We start from the raw sequence: 17,449 nt of genomic DNA on the forward strand, positions 1-17,449 counted from the left end.
AACTTTATGCTATTCTCTATGCTCTTCGTCTCCTGCTTTCTCGTTGTCAGTCTTCCTTTGTGGTTGTTGTTGACTCTCGTAGTGCCCTCATGGCTCTCGGGTGCTTTAATCCAGTTCATCCGGTAGTTGTCGAGATCCAGCATTGGCTGTTTCTCGTTCACAGTAAATTTAAGTCGGTTGAGTTTTGTTGGGTTCCCAGCCATATTGGCGTGTCTTTAAATGAGCGTGCGGATGCTGCCGCTAAGGAAGCTGTCCGCTCTTGTCCCATCTCTCGTAAAGGCATTCCGTATTCCGACTTTTACCCGGTTATCCATTCCTCAGTCCTTACCCGTTGGCAGGCTTCTTGGTTGTCTGTTACTGGTAACAAGCTACGTACTCTTAAATGTTGTGTTTCCTCGTGGCCGTCCTCCTTCCACCGTAACCGGCGGTGGGAAACAGCTCTAGCGAGGTTGCGTATTGGCCATACTCGCTTAACCCATGGTCACTTGATGGAGCGCCGCCCTGCTCCTTATTGTCCTAGTTGCATTGTCCCTCTTACGGTCGTGCATGTCCTTCTTGAATGTCCTGACTTCCAGGACGAGCGTGTGTCTTGCTTTCCGACCGCCCCTCGCGGTCACCTGTCCCTCGATAGAATTCTTGGTGACTCGGATACTTTTGATATCGTTCGCCTTATGCGTTTTTGTTCTCGTATTGGCATCCTTGGTGATATTTAGCGCCCTCTGATTATTTTGCGTATTTGATGGTGCTACATAGCCTTCCCGGTTTGGTGCCTTCTTTTGATAATTACTTACTTACTTAGTGTGGATTGACCTCAAAAGCCAGGGGAAAATATATCCGATGTTACATAAATGCTTGCAGGCTTGCAGAGGGTACCTAGTCCAAAGCATGGGATCTTGAACCCAACAACAGAATGTAAAATAAGCGTTGGGGGGGGGGAGAATTTCACTAAACACCATAAATTCTAAAAAAGATTCATTAAACAAAGATTTTCAAATGAAAATAAATGAAACATGCCCTAGCTGAACACTTCCTAAACTGAAATGCATCCTACTGATATGTTTCCTAAACTAGAGGCACTGAATTAATGGATCTAAAATGAACTGTACAAAACCCTTAAGCACCTTACCATTATCTTAAAACCAGCCTGATGTTCACCTGACCTTCTGGAGATTAGATGTTGACTCTCAGCTGTCCACTCCACACTGATTAACCCCCCTAAATGATGATGAAACAGGAAATCGCCCATGAGACATAATCCTCCGAATATGGATCCCCAGATATGAATAGGAAGGATGAATTTACAATTAAATGTGGCTTACAGAACTAGAACAAGGGAAAAAACCATTGAAACGATAAAGAAACTTACAGGTAGCCCGTGGTGTTATCGCCCAAAGCTCAGGATCTAAAGATCTGCATAATCATGAAAGACAAAAAAGGGAACTCACTAAACACTATTAAATGAATAATCAGATTTATTAAAACAGAAATTAGTTATAAATGAACACTCCTTAGCTGACAATATCTTACGTTGGAAATGGCATGAAGACCAGACCACACACTAGAAGGTGAAGGGACGACGACATTTCAGTCCATCTTAGACCATTCTCAAGTCAATTGTGAGAGACCATTCTCAATCGAACTTGAGAATGGTCCAGGACGGACCGAAACATCGTCGTCCCTTCACCTTCTAGTGTGTGGTCTGGTCAACATACTTCAGCCACATTATTGTGACTGATGTCTGCAAATGGCATGAAGTTCTTAAGCAATACATTAACACACAGAGTTTTACCTTACCCCCAGCAAAGTCTTGCGACCTGACCTAAGGCTGGTGTTGCCAGTCCTTACATGAATCATCTGCCCTTGTCCTAAAGAAAAGATTTGATTCTTTATTCATAATTACATTAAATTAACCTTGATTTTCAGAATCAACTGAATCGCTGGAGGTTCAACATTTGAGTCAGAGTCATCTGACAAAACCGTCTCGTCAAATGGCAGTGTGCCAGACATCTCGGGTTCTGATTCGGTTGCTGCTTCAGCTTGAGGTGTTGAAGTGAACAAAGGCCGCCTCACACCAGATGGTCCGGGAGTTTGCATGGCGTCAGCATAGGCAGGACCTGTGTCATCATTTATGTCTGGAGCGTGCCGCAAGTGTTGAGATACTGTTGCTGTTTGAGGCCAATCTTCCGGGTCCCAGCGCAATAGGGCCCAAATTGCCACTTCGTGGAACTGTAGCAATGTTAGCTTTTTTGATCAGTTGTGTTGTATTTGTACAAAACAAAGGCATTATGATATGCCATTTGCAGGAAATAAACGTTATCTTTTTGGTCCACTTGTGAGTTTTCCTGGTAAAATGGTAATACCATTTGATCGAAGTGGTCCACACCTATCATGAATTTATTGTACCATGCAGCCTAGTGGTGAGAAAGAGAACCTCATGGCGCGCAGTTTGAAACAAACCCAAAGTAAATCAGATTAAAATTGAATTTTATACAAATATTTTTTTGAGGACATCATTTTATGTCCACATTGCGGAAGCGGTTAGGTAAACAGGACTCCAGGTAATGTCCTGATCTGCATAAAGTGTTAATTACAGTTACTTTAATACATGAGTTTCTCAAAAGTGATAATTTAAATACAAGGAGAAGCTGGTGATCCTTGCTTACACACCTCTGCTCTAATTCCTCAGGGATGAACCCATCCCAACTTTCCAAGGCGGAATTGCATGTTTTGTACATGGGTGTATCCACACTATCTTCAATACAATCGCCTATCTTAAACAGCTTCGACTGTTACAAACCCAAAGCACGTCACCTGCCACAGAGGCTGTGGCGGATCAGTAACGGCAAAGAGCTACAACCAGACACAAAACATGATACATCCCTGGCCGAACCAACCAAGCATCAACAACCCAAGGACCCCACTGGAAAACATGCAGTTTCATTCCTCGCTAGAAAAGAGACGTCTGCAAACCAACAAAATGACCACCAGGACCAAAAAAGCAGAAATCCCTGCGCCGGAGGAGAGCAGGAAGCTCCCCGACCCGACTCCCCCCCCCCACCAGAGGCCAATGCCAACAAGAAAAACAGTCCTGAACTGAAGGGGCCACAACAAACCGAGGAGAGGAGAGAAAAGAGAGCACCCGGTCCAACGACCAGGACGGTTCAGACCACGCATGAACAAGCCACAGGTGAAAACAACGCCCGTGAAATCTTGCGGAACGGAGCAAAAGTGGTAACCACCCTGAGGACAAGCTGGAGCGGCTCTGCCAGCGCAGCAAGATACAAGGTGACAGTATTTGGCACAAGATGACCATCCTGAAACAACCAAGAGAGAACGGACTAAACAACCCAATCAGAAATCGAAGACAACCTACGAAGAGTCAAGAAGTGCTGAAAGGATCGCCAGGAAACTTCATTTTATTTTATTTTATTTATGCATATACAAGAATGTACATAAGGAATGTGAGGATACAAATATGGTTATTACAGTCTTGTAAAGCCACTAGCACGCGCAGCGTTTCGGGCAGGTCCTTAATCTAAGAAAATTTTAAGGAGGTAAATACTTGCAAAATTTATAGACAAAAAAAATGATAACAGATTACATGGAATGAAAAAAAAGATGAGAGAAAATTATAGGAACAGTATATTAAAGCACATAGGTAGCTATGATTGATTGCAATGACAGCTTAAAATGGTAGTTGACAACAAATTGGTAGGCACAATACAGCAGAAACAATATAAGATTGATTGCAATGACAGCTTGAATGGTAGTTGACAAAAATTGGTAGTCACAATACAGCATATGGCTAGCACATAAAAGAAGACAGCAATGAACACAATGATAAGGTTGTTTGATATTACATAAAAATTAGGAGATTGGGTAACACTAGGTACAGAGCAAATTTAAAGCTCAGTGTAGGAAACTAAATAGATGAAGTTAGGTACTTTTTGGTTTTGCTTTTAAATAAGGCAAAAGTTTTACAGTTTTTCAATTCACTAGGGAGTGAGTTCCATAGACTAGGTCCCTTAATTTGCATAGAGTGTTTACACAGATTAAGTTTGACCCTGGGGATATCAAAGAGATATTTATTTCTGGTGTGGTGATAATGGGTCCTATTACATCTGTCCAGGGAGAGTTTCAGAGCATGGTTTGCGGAACGGAGCAAAAGTGGTATTCATAATGCCGCCGAGACAAGACTCGCAGGTGGGACACCATTAGGCAAACCCCCACCAGGCAAAACAAAACAAAACAAAACAAAAGAAACACCCTGCAAATGCACAATGTCTCCAGGAAGAACAGAACCAGCCGCTATGCGTATTATAAGACAGCTGCACAGTACCTTTCGCTCCTGCCTGCGACGATGCTACCTCCTACAACGCCAAACAGGGGTAGGAGAAACCTCCAGCTGACCACAAGGGTGGGCAATCACCAAACAGCAAAAGAACCACGCAGAGTTAGCCCCTGAACAGTTTGTGTAAGGTATCCCCAAACTGCAAGGGCAGTACTTACAGGGCACCTAGGGAAGGGAACAATAGGCGCATGCAGTCCCATTACTTCTGAATTAACACCTGGCTCGCACACCACTGCACCGCAGCACATCACCACAAGGCACAGCACTGCTCAAGGATTGGAGCCAGAGTAGATTGACTGCCACCTAACAAAACAGCCTCAGAGCTGGGGTTGGGTAACCAGTGCAGGAGGTCTGGGACCCCCCTTCCCCCTCCTGGTGAGGGGGGAGTTGCGCAGTCATCGGCTCGGTGGCTGTGGTGATGCCATGATTGTTTGCTTGTTTTCTGATTTGGGATTCTGCTTGCTCGTTCGGCTTTCAGTTGGCAATGTTTAACCAGTTGTAGTTTGTTTTGGGATTCCTACCTTTCTGTGCCTGACTTGGTAGACTATGACGGCAAACATAGACTGCTTTCAACTACATGGGGATGTCTAGAGGCCATTGCTCCTCGTGCCTCTCTGAAAGGGGAGGCCAGGTTCTGGCTCGTGGTCCCCAGGTAGGCCTAGAACTCCATCGATTGACTGTTACTACAGTCTAATATATACACATCAGCCCGGCATAGCTCCGGGGAGCCTCCGGGTCTCACCCAGTAAATGGCGTGTCATTACATTCAACTTTTTTTTTTTTAACAAACTTGTTTTCTGACTCATTTTAAAAATTTAGCAGAGTTCAATATATTACTCAAATTTTAACTGATTGTATGTGATCTCCCCAGTCATGTGCCACAGCGGCGCTGTACCCTGTGTATAATGTGGTTGATGGTGACACCGTAGTGGAAGAGTGGAGACCTACACGTGGCTGGTGAAGATATGCTGTTGTGAACTATTGTTATTGGCGGTGAATATTGTCAAGGCAACTATTGGTGGTGGTTGTGAATATTGTCTAGGTAACTAGTGAATATTGTCTAGGTAACAAGTAGTGGTGGTTGTGAATATTGTCAGTGTGTAAGGATAAATGTCTTAAGACCATCATCTGAGGATGATACACATGATCATGTTTATTTTAGTAGTACTGAACAGCTTCTGGTCCTTGTATGATAATGATGCGCTTCAGGCTACTACAGAGAGAATAAAATATCTTAAACCTAATGTTGATGCTCACTGAGGGTAGCACATAATAGACATGTATGGATATTGATCTCAGGATTAGTTATACACAGTACAATACTGTTTTCTACTTTAGAGAGAGAAAGCAGTAATGACTTGTAAACAAAATTGTTAAAATACATTAAAATATGCAACTCATTATAATAGCATGTATTCTTCTGATCCCTGGATAATAAATATAAATTCTCCTTATTTGTAAGTGAAATATATATAATAGCCTATAGCAAATTTATGAGGAAAAGAAGTTATCATTGGCATTTAGTGTAGGTTTTGTCAGTGTAATATATCCTATCCTTCCTATCTAACCCTGTCACTATATTACCTGTGTATTATGAATCATATCTGGTAGGAATTCCTTATTGTATAGTTTCATTTTCTTTCTTTATTATGTACCCCATACCCATCCCATGGGTGGTGGTGGAAATGGTTACAGAGGCACATAATCTGTTTAGGAACTAAACACAATTATTAATGTTATATATACATGTACATGTATCTATATATATTATTAAATATGACCGAAAAAGTAAGATTAATAATTCTAACACGAATTTTCTCAATCTTTCTTACGTTTCTTTTCACTGTTGATGGTAATTCAAAGATCAATTCTCCAAAATTCATTTTTATTTCTAGTCTGATGCGACACTTGAGCGCGTTTCGTAAAACTTATTACATTTTCAAAGACTTTAGTTTACACAAACACACACAACTTTAACTGAATACAGCTTAAACATCTTTCGAGTTTTTATACCTACATTTGGGTGAAGTGACATGTTACAATAGTTTTGGATGAGGTGAAAATAAACTTTTAACACAAGACAGAACACGAAACAATGAAATACAAACAGGTATTAAAAGTAGGTAACTGCAGAAGGCCTATTTTTATTGGCCCATATTTCTTGATGCTTCTATATTGGAGCGGAGTCTTGAAGTGGGTAGAATATAGTTGTGCATTAATTGGCTGTTGATTGCTGGTGTTGAATTCTTGATGTGTAGTGCCTCGCAGACGTCGAGCCGCCTGCTATCGCGTATCTAAGATAAGCTAAGATTTCTCTGGTGATGGTTTGGTTGTGGGAAGAGGCTATATGTTCCTTAATGGAGCCCTGTTGCTTATGCATCGTTAAACGCCTGGAAAGAGATGTTGTTGTCTTGCCTATATACTGAGTTTTTTGCGGCTCACAATCCCCAAGAGGGCATTTGAAGGCATAGACGACGTTGGTCTCTTTTAAAACATTCTGCTTTGTGTCTGGAGAGTTTCTCATGAGTAGGCTGGCCGTTTTTTTGGTTTTATAGTAAATTGTCAGTTGTATCTTCTGATTTTTGTCTGTAGGGATAACGTTTCTACTGACAATATCTTTCAGGACCCTTTCCTCCGTTTTATGGGCTGTGGAAAGAAGTTCCTGTAAAATAGTCTAATAGGGGGTATAGGTGTTGTGTTAGTTGTCTCTTCAGAGGTTGCATGGCGTTTCACTTTCCTTCTTATGATGTCTTCCATGAAACCATTGGAGAAACCGTTGTTGACTAGGACCTGCCTTACCCTACAGAGTTCTTCGTCGACTTGCTTCCATTCTGAGCTGTGGCTGAGGGCACGGTCGACATAAGCGTTAACAACACTCCTCTTGTACCTGTCCGGGCAGTCACTGTTGGCATTCAGGCACATTCCTATGTTTGTTTCCTTAGTGTAGACTGCAGTGTGGAAAACTCCACTCCTTTCCATGACTGTTACATCTAGAAAGGGCAGCTTCCCATCCTTCTCCATCTCGTAAGTGAAACGCAACACAGAATTCTGCTCAAATGCCTCCTTCAGCTCCTGCAGATGTCTGACATCAGGTACCTGTGTAAAAATGTCGTCAACATACCTGCAGTATATGGCCGGTTTCAAGTTCATGTCGACTAAGACTTTTTGCTCGATGGTACTCATGTAGAAGTTTGCAAACAGGACACCTAGGGGAGAACCCATGGCGACCCCATCTACTTGCTTATACATGTGTCCATCCGGGCTCAAGAAAGGTGCCTCTTTAGTACAAAGTACAAGCTTGGAGTAGTTTCCTTAGACTGTTTTCTGGTATGTCAAGAGGAGTACAGGCCGGATCACGGTACACTCTGTCGGCTATCATCTCGATTGTTTCATCCAATGAAACATTGGATGATTGTTTCATCCAATGATATATATATATATATATATATATATATATATATATATATATATATATATATATGTATATATATGTATATATATGTATATATATGTATATATATATATATATATATATATATATATATATATATATATATATATATATATATATATATATATATATATATACACACACATACACACACACACACTGTTGAAATATGCTGGAGCTCCTCTTGTCTGCCTCTTGGGAAAGATCTTGGGTGTGTGTGTGTGTGTTTATTACCTAAGTGTAGTTACAGGATGAGAGCTACGCTCGTGGTGTCCCGTCTTCCCAGCACTCTGTCATATAACGCTTTGAAACTACTGACGGTCTTGAGATGAGATGAGGCAACATAATAGGCAGTCTGGAGTCCCCTACCTTATCCCCTGCTAAATCATTACCCAATATTACATCAACATTAGGGAAAGGTAAGTAAGAAGTGACCCCAACTGTACAAACACCCTTGTGGAAATCAGATTCCAGGGTAACCTTACGGAGGGGTACTGCTTGAGTATCACTAGTGACCTCCTCGACCAGTACTACCTCTCCAGTCAGTATCAAGAGTGCTGGCACCTTGCAATGCACTTTCTAAAATTAAAGTCTGGATGGCACCGGTGTCTCGGAAGATCACCACGTCCTTCCAGGAAGAGCCCTCAGACAAAAGTAGTCTCCCTTTCGATAAGAATGGGGTAAGCAGGTTCAACCACTGTGGGTTGGAGCTCTTACTCCCTAATCCTTCAGAAGACCCCAAGCCCTGTGTCACAACAAGATTATAGGGTCTTTTTTCTGGGTACAGTTGCCAACAACGGCTAGTAATGTGGTTTGGATGTTTACAGTGACCACAGATACGTCGAGGAGAAGAGACATTACTAACAGGATTGCCCTTTGGTTCACCCTTAGGTGCCGTGGGGCTAGACAATTTAACAGGGTTAGTTATGTCTGAAAGAGAAGGTGCATTAGTTATAGGGTTAGAATGGGCTGGTCTGGACTGACTGTGGGTATAAGTTTTGTTACTCTGTGGGATATAATTATTTGTATTGGGCCTTTTGCCTGCCAACTGGTAGTTTTCTGCCATCTTGGCCAAATCCACTAAATTAGAATCTACCTCTATCCTTCCTCAAATGTAATGTGCTACATTCTCTGGCATATTATCTATAAAATTCTCCACTAAAACTAGATTTTTAAGTGCCTCGTATGTTTCGGCTTGAGCTGAGCGAATCTATTTTTCAAACAATCTAATTTGATCATTAGCAAATTCAGTGAGAGGTTGGTTGTGAGTAGGCCTAAGGTTGCAATAAGCTTGGCAGTGAGCATCAGGTGTAATTTCATATGCCCTCAAAATTCGTTCCCTGACTTTACTGTATTTAAAACACTTGTCAGGCATGTTTATAAAAATATCTTGTGGTTTACCCCTAAGCCGCCCCTGTAAGATTTTCACCCACTCCTCCCTTGGCCAGTTCATGGACATGGCCAGTCTCTGAAAATGATTAAAAAATCTTTCAGGGTCTGACTCTGAAAATTCAGGTAAGTTATGCTTTTTATCAGAATACCTGGGGTTTGAGTCCCCAGTAGGTGGTGGTACAGTGGTATCTCCTCTAAGTCTTGCTGCCTCATTTTTGAGCCTTTGCTCTTCAATTTTAGCATTTTGTTCTACTACTCTAGCCTCTTGCTCTGTCAGTCTTAACTGGGCTAGTTTTAATTCTAACTATATTTCTACTAGCTACACTTTCCGCTGGACTGGGCTCACATAAAATTGTATCACTTGGCAATAGTTCTTGGTCTATACAATGCTGTAAAATTTCATTCACCAAAGTCCACTTTTTTATCAGTGTCGTTTAACTCGAGACCAAATTCCTTGCCTAACAATACTAAATTAGATTTGGTGAGCTTCTTATTCTCTACCACTGAAGGGTCCTTTGCCAGTTCCTGCATTTTAGCCTCTATTACTAATTAATTTATCTCCTAGCAAAAGAAAAAATTAAAAAAGAAAAATTGGAAAAAAACAAAAATTTGCACGGTCCCTAACACAAGGCCACACTTACCTCAATCGTGAAGGGATCCAGCTAGGTGTCCAGTCAGTGCAAGATGTATCCTTTGCTAGACGAGCTGGGCCCTAGGCTAACACACAACCGTTTTGCGGCAAACAAGAATTTTTAGTTTTGGCACTCAAAAATCGATTTTTTTTTTAAATTAAAGTGTTGCTCCCGGTCAGGCCAACCACTTCTTATAGGTTTGCGTGGCTGCTATGGGGGATCTAGTATTATGGAGTAGGGTCAGCAGTTAGAATCAAGGTGTAACAGGGTGGTGACACAGGCCTGGGCCCCCAAGGAACATAGGTTCCTGTTTATACTTTAAGGTTTTAGAACAGATCTGTTGTCTGGGATATAATTACTACACCACTACAACAGGAGTAATGGATACACCTCAAAAACTAACTTATTTATTAAACCCTCTTAACAACCCCCCATATACATTCACACAATAACAATAATTACTTTACCACCCTATCTTACATTAACTACCTTGGTCTACATAGGCAGGATACAAGGCTTACACTTGGGACAAGCTAGGGTAAAGTCTACTAGGCAAGTAACACTAGCAAGGACTCTAGGTAGCTTGGTACAACTGAGTACAGTGGTCCCACTGAGCCCCTTAGAGTAAATTAGCAATATAAATACTAGCGATACCCTATACTGAAAGAGGATACTACTCAACTCTTTAACATGCCTAACTACTCGGCAATTCACAACCGTCGTCAACTTCAGAGAGGTGGTGGCACTGCTCTTTACTACCACCAAGAACTAACATGCTTAAAAGAAATTAGAACTTGGTCAGAATTAGAAATTGTCAATTAGAAATTGGTCAACCACCAAAACCTTCTTCTTAAATTACATCATTATGGAGTCAGAGGACACTCCCTACAATACCTCAAATCCTACCTTACTGACAGGCTCCAATATGTTTCTGTGAATAATACAATTTCTCCCACCCTACCCATCAACATTGGTGTTCCTCAGGGCAGCATACTTGGCCCTCTCCTCTTTCTCATCTACATTAATGACCTTCCAAGTGCCTCCCAACACCTCAAACCAATTCTATTTGCTGACGACACAACCTTCATTTACTCCAGTCCTGACCCCCTTGCTCTAAATGCCACAGTAAATACTGAGCTAAATAAAGTCCATCTTTGGCTAACTGCCAACAAACTCACCCTTAACATTGACAAAACTGTCTATATTCTGTTTGGCAATATCCTCTAGTCAAATAAATCTCAAAATAAACAATACCCAAATTTGTAACAAATTAGATGGCAAATTCCTTGGCATTCTCATTGACCACAAGCTGAATTTCCAGGGACACATTCTAAATATATCAAAAAAAGTTTCAAAAACTGTGGGCATTCTTTCTAAGATCAGATATTATGTTGTGGGAACCGACCTGTGAGATTTATATTTATTTAATTTATATGAATTTATATTTACGTTAATTTATATACTTCGATAGCAATTTGTATAATGTTAAGTGGACTGTATTTCTGCAATAATCTCAATCTCACAAATCGATCCTCTACACATTAGGGGGGGTTTATTAGTTTATATATATGCAGCCAATCAAACTACAGAATTAACTACATACATTGAAGAGGTTCCTTATCTTATAGTACAGCAGGTTAGTCCACCAGGTATAACTAGGGTGTAGACACCAAATTATCCTCTTTGAGGTAGCTTCCATCACCCAGTAACTGGTGCACAAATTCTTCCTCGTCTTGACCTGTCAAAAGTGTGCTAGCTGTGAAGCCAGAATCCTATATATGACAAGCTATATCAGAGAAAACACTATACAGTACATGGAACATTGAAGACCTGGCTTAATTACCTTTAGTTTGAGGCGATTTCGCGTTCTAACCGGCTAACCCTACCCAATGACATTAATGGCCACTAATGATAGATAATGGGTTTCGGAAAGAACACTTAACTTGAATTTGTTGACAGCGTGTGATAATGGTACACCACTGGTTTCCATAACACTTCGTCCAAGTAAATTTAACAGGAGCCGAATTTGCTCCTGTGTGAGCCTCTGGTCTAGTCTCAACAATGGCTGCATCTAACACTCCATACTATTGACGCCTGGCCGACATTGTCCAGATATGATAGGAGCCATTTGCTCCACACGTCTCGGAGGTGACACAACAATGGCTGCCCTCCTTCCTCCTGACGCCTGGCTTACATTGTCCAGATGTCCAAAGGTGATAGAAGGGTCACATTTACTCTACTTTAATATTGATAATTAAGTTAATTTATATAAGATGTTTTTATGATGGTAAAGTCCAAAGACTAATGTATTTAAGAATAATTCCCAGCAGAATAGCTGGTGAATTTATAATGGTATGTGGTGATGATATCCCGTTTTCTTTAAACGGTAATTCCACTACAAGTTACGTTTTCTATGGTTAACTTGTTTATACAACACAGCTATTATCTGTATGATATATTAAATGGTGTCGGATTTTCCGACATAATTCCCCAGGGGGCTGCTCACGGGTCGAAGTCCTATTTAGAACAGACGAACACCGATACTCCTCCTTCGAATTATTAGATTAATTTGATGTTAGTAGTTAGTAATCACACATTTGTGTGTCTGTTCGTACAGGACGGATGTCCCGTACTAGAGTTGCAGGGGTTAGAAGTCTAATGCGATTTCATTTCCCTGTCAACTCTTGAAAGGCTAATATTCAAGCCTAATTACATATTATTTAACCCAGAAGACTGGATGTGATCAAGTACTACAGTCAAGTATGATTCAGGGACTGCAGTGAGATCAGTGACATTAGATATAACTTGAAGTTTCTTCAGGTAACTGGTCACTGATATATAAACACTGAGGCCCATGGAATACATCTTGATTAAATAATAAATGTATCAAATCAGTCATCAGATTTATTGGGGTTTAATTTAGTTAATTGATTCAGAAGATTGAATAGCTCATCATTAAAGTAAAGTATGGTTCTGAGACTGCAGTGGGTTCAGTGACATTGGTCGCAGTGACTTGTAGCTGGTTTAGGCTACTGTTCACTGATTTGCCACTGAGGCCTCATGAACTCATCTCCAGCTTTAAATGATGATACTAACATCAACCTCTGTTAGTATAGTCAGCTGTAATCTCCTTAGTATAATGCTACTGGAGAAATATAATCAGCTGACAAATTTAGATTTCTACTGGTATTGTTTATCTGCAGGCATAGGTCTCCTCAGGCTTGATACTGGGCCTGAGAGTAATTTACCTCCTGCAGAGTTTAACATGGTTATACCCTGATATTTAGTAGGGCTACCGATGAATCGATGACAATAGTCTGTCCCTACAAGGAGACCGAAGTCAGTGAGGTGATCAGACTTAATATTATCTGCCAATTTTATTCCTCTATTTCTCAGGAATTTGGCTGTTGCTCTCAGACCTTGAACTTGTAGGTCTACTGGTATTTTGTCCACCACAATGGCTTGTACTCGACAGACGTACCTGCCTAAACGTACTGATGTTTGTACCACCTGGTAGACTTGAGGTCCTGCATCTGTTACAAACCCTGAGATGTTGAATGACGTCTGGGCTACAGGCCTTAATTGTAATTCATCTGCCAACTTTTTAGTGATATATGTTCTCTGGGATCCTTGGTCAAACAACCCACGGGTATGGACCTTGGCCCTCTTATTCAGGATGGTAATTTGGGCAGTAGGCAAAGTCGTATTACCTTTAGACTTTGCCGATTGGACACTCTTTGTTTGTTGCACCTTGCAGTACTGTACTGAGGTGGGAATGCTATCTTCCACATTGGGGTTTGGAGACGTTGTTTTGGTGTCTCTGCACAATGCTGCATGGTGCTGACCTTTGTTACACCTATTACAGGTGTGTAATTGGGTATCACAGTCGTTGATGTTATGTTTCCTGAGGCACCTCGTGCAATGTTGCAAATCTTTGAGTCGCTCAACACGGGCGTCACTATCAGGAAAATTAGAGCAGTGGTACATTGAATGTTTCTCATTGCAGAACAAACATGTTCCATAGCTTCCTGTACCCTTTGGTGTCATGTTCTTGGGTGACACAGTAACTATAGGCTTGGAGGGTCCCACTGCATATACGCCCACACTGCCACTGTTCCACTTTGGTGTTGAATTATATTGTCTAGATTGATTTGGAGTACCTTTGGTACTCTGTGGTTTACTATTATTGGTTTCTGAGGGTTTACTTGGTGGTTTTAATTTGTCATGTGTTCGTAATTGATGAACTACTGACTTTAAACCTTCAGATATTTCATTCATGGATAAGATGCTTTTATTGTAATGAGCACTCATTTGTCTCAATATGTCCCTAGGTATTTTCTCCTGGACAATTATTTTCAAGACCCACTCAGCCCCGTTTGTATCTGCTGTCAGGCTGAGGGCATTGATCAATGATTCTACCTCCAGCTTGAAGACTTGGAGTGAATCAGCTGAAGCCTCCGGTGGGGGTAAATGCAACAGCTCATGAACTAAATGTGATGTTCTTACTTCTGGATCAGCATAATTATCCTTGAGGAGATTTACTGCCAGATCATAGCCGTCATTAGTTAATCTCAGATGGGATACTACTGTTTTAGCCTCACCTGATAATTGGCCTTGCAAATAAGAGAATTTACTACTCTTTGGTAAAGATTGTTTTGAGTCTACAAGGTCAACGAATTTGTTCCAAAATTCGTCCCAATCTTCCTCATCTTTTCCTGAGAAAGTGGGTAAATTAATTGGAGGGAGTCGAGCTTCTGCTTGACTCGTATTAGATGCAACTGTTGTTGTTGTTACTGTTGCCTTGTTCTGGGCAATTAATTTAACATAAGGCTGTAACGTGGCCTGAGTGTGATCTTCATAATTCGCAAGATCAACCATAATGTCGTCTATTTCTGTTTCTGATAAATTAGTGTTGGCAAGTTCAGCCACATATGTTGCTATTTGACATTTGATTTGCTCAAATTTACCTGCAGCTGCTTGATAATAGCTTTCCAGGTCAGCATAATCAACTTGAGATTGTTGTGACAAATCTTCACATTTCTTGATCTGTCTTGTTAAGTGGCCTTTAAGACCTGCAAGGGTTCTTTTCATTCTCCCTGCATTATCCATACTGGTTCGTTGGTGAAGCCTTGTGGGGCTTGTACTTGGGCTGCTCATAATACTGAACAAGCTCTAATGGTAGCCTAGGGTAAAATGCACTCACTAGGCAATAATCCTACCTCTACTAGAGGTTATCACTTAAAATTAATACACATTATATATATACAATCATACACACTAATGATTTGAGTGATAAACCAGTGTCATGGAAGTACCTTTAGGTTAGCTCTTCTATATCACCCTAGGATGGTAGAGACACTAATTAATCACTAAAAGGTGTAATGATCATAAGTAAATTATTATATATACACAACTCAACTCGAGTTGATAAAAATTACACCCAAAATAGGGTCTGGACCATTCATTAATGGTGTTAGGTTATTCAATATAGTACAACTGACTATGGTAATAATGGGAGTAAGATGAACGATAATAGTTCAACTAGTCAATGGTAATATCCTACCCTGTTGTGGGTTGGCAATTAGTAAATATTATACTGTGATCACTAGTGCAATATATATTAAATGATTCTCTATTTTGGAGAAATAATATACACAATTATTGATAATAGCCTCTATGAAACTTCTAATATTATCAAGAAGTATTAAATATTATTAGTGACCTCGCGAAATAAACTCCACAAAATTCGTAGATAATCTCTCGCGAAATGTAACACCACGAAATCCGTGAACAATCTTGCGAGGACACAGCCACTAATTTGGCTGGCTTCTATATTAGCGCTGTCATTTCACGAAATAACACGCCACCAAATATCTGTGGGTGTGCATGAAACCGCTGACGAAGCTGAACTGGGCTGAGGGGGGGCTCCTGAGCTCCCTCGAGGCTACGCTGCCGTCTTGACTGCTGGCCTTTGTTTAAATAACACTGCACTAGTATATTTAATGAATCCACTGGTTAACTGGTTCATCCGGTACTAAGATGACCAAATGTGGGTTCATAGGACCAAATATTCCGGTTCCGAAGGTCCAAATAATGTGGGAACCGACCTGTGAGATTTATATTTATTTAATTTATATGAATTTATATTTACGTTAATTTATATACTTCGATAGCAATTTGTATAATGTTAAGTGGACTGTATTTCTGCAATAATCTCAATCTCACAAATCGATCCTCTACACATTAGGGGGGGTTTATTAGTTTATATATATGCAGCCAATCAAACTACAGAATTAACTACATACATTGAAGAGGTTCCTTATCTTATAGTACAGCAGGTTAGTCCACCAGGTATAACTAGGGTGTAGACACCAAATTATCTCTTTGAGGTAGCTTCCATCACCCAGTAACTGGTGCACAAATTCTTCCTCGTCTTGACCTGTCAAAAGTGTGCTAGCTGTGAAGCCAGAATCCTATATATGACAAGCTATATCAGAGAAAACACTATACAGTACATGGAACATTGAAGACCTGGCTTAATTACCTTTAGTTTGAGGCGATTTCGCGTTCTAACCGGCTAACCCTACCCAATGACATTAATGGCCACTAATGATAGATAATGGGTTTCGGAAAGAACACTTAACTTGAATTTGTTGACAGCGTGTGATAATGGTACACCACTGGTTTCCATAACACTTCGTCCAAGTAAATTTAACAGGAGCCGAATTTGCTCCTGTGTGAGCCTCTGGTCTAGTCTCAACAATGGCTGCATCTAACACTCCATACTATTGACGCCTGGCCGACATTGTCCAGATATGATAGGAGCCATTTGCTCACACGTCTCGGAGGTGACACAACAATGGCTGCCCTCCTTCCTCCTGACGCCTGGCTTACATTGTCCAGATGTCCAAAGGTGATAGAAGGGTCACATTTACTCTACTTTAATATTGATAATTAAGTTAATTTATATAAGATGTTTTTATGATGGTAAAGTCCAAAGACTAATGTATTTAAGAATAATTCCCAGCAGAATAGCTGGTGAATTTATAATGGTATGTGGTGATGATATCCCGTTTTCTTTAAACGGTAATTCCACTACAAGTTACGTTTTCTATGGTTAACTTGTTTATACAACACAGCTATTATCTGTATGATATATTAAATGGTGTCGGATTTTCCGACATATGTACCACGCCCTGCCCTGGTGACTCTATTACTCCCTTATCTATCCATATCTCAACTATGGTATTTGTGCTTGGGGCTCTACTACCCAAAATCACTTACGTCCTCTAATTACTCAACACAAAGCTGCTATTAGGACAATATCCAACTCTGGCCCCAGACATCACTCGGTACCCCTACTCAAATCTCTGAATATGTTAGACATTAAGTCACTGCACATTCTCTCATGTGTATTATACATATATTAAAACGCTAAACTATAATGCCAATCCTGATCTCAAAACCTTCATAGAAGGTTGTAACAGAACCCATGAGCACCACACCAGAAATAAATACAGTTTTGATATTCCTAGAGTACGACTTAATCAAACTAGAAATGCTCTACAAATCAAGGGGCCCAGAATGTAGAATGACCTTCCCAACCATGTTAAAGACTGTACC

The 17,449-nt window shown here is 40.6% G+C and overlaps 1 protein-coding gene across 6 annotated transcripts in view; it reads left to right on the plus strand.

The window, feature by feature from the left end:
• Nucleotides 1-17,449, plus strand: part of LOC123768066 (D-serine dehydratase) — a 340,022-nt gene that overhangs the window by 250,959 nt on the left and 71,614 nt on the right. For 3 of the 6 annotated variants that reach the window (XM_045758326.2, XM_069306862.1, XM_069306861.1), the window contains exon 10: nucleotides 5,223-5,757. The exons of 2 other annotated variants lie outside the window; for them this stretch is intronic. In XM_045758326.2, coding sequence (XP_045614282.2) covers nucleotides 5,223-5,312 — 90 coding nt within the window. In that variant the 3' untranslated portion in view covers nucleotides 5,313-5,757. Of the gene's footprint in view, nucleotides 1-1,923; nucleotides 2,330-5,222; nucleotides 5,758-17,449 lie in introns of those variants that run through there. One more of the 6 variants, XM_069306863.1, reaches the window with a different exon arrangement.

Source organism: Procambarus clarkii, chromosome 59, assembly GCF_040958095.1.
Source record: "Procambarus clarkii isolate CNS0578487 chromosome 59, FALCON_Pclarkii_2.0, whole genome shotgun sequence".
In the NCBI taxonomy this organism is placed as follows: Eukaryota; Metazoa; Arthropoda; class Malacostraca; order Decapoda; family Cambaridae; genus Procambarus; species Procambarus clarkii.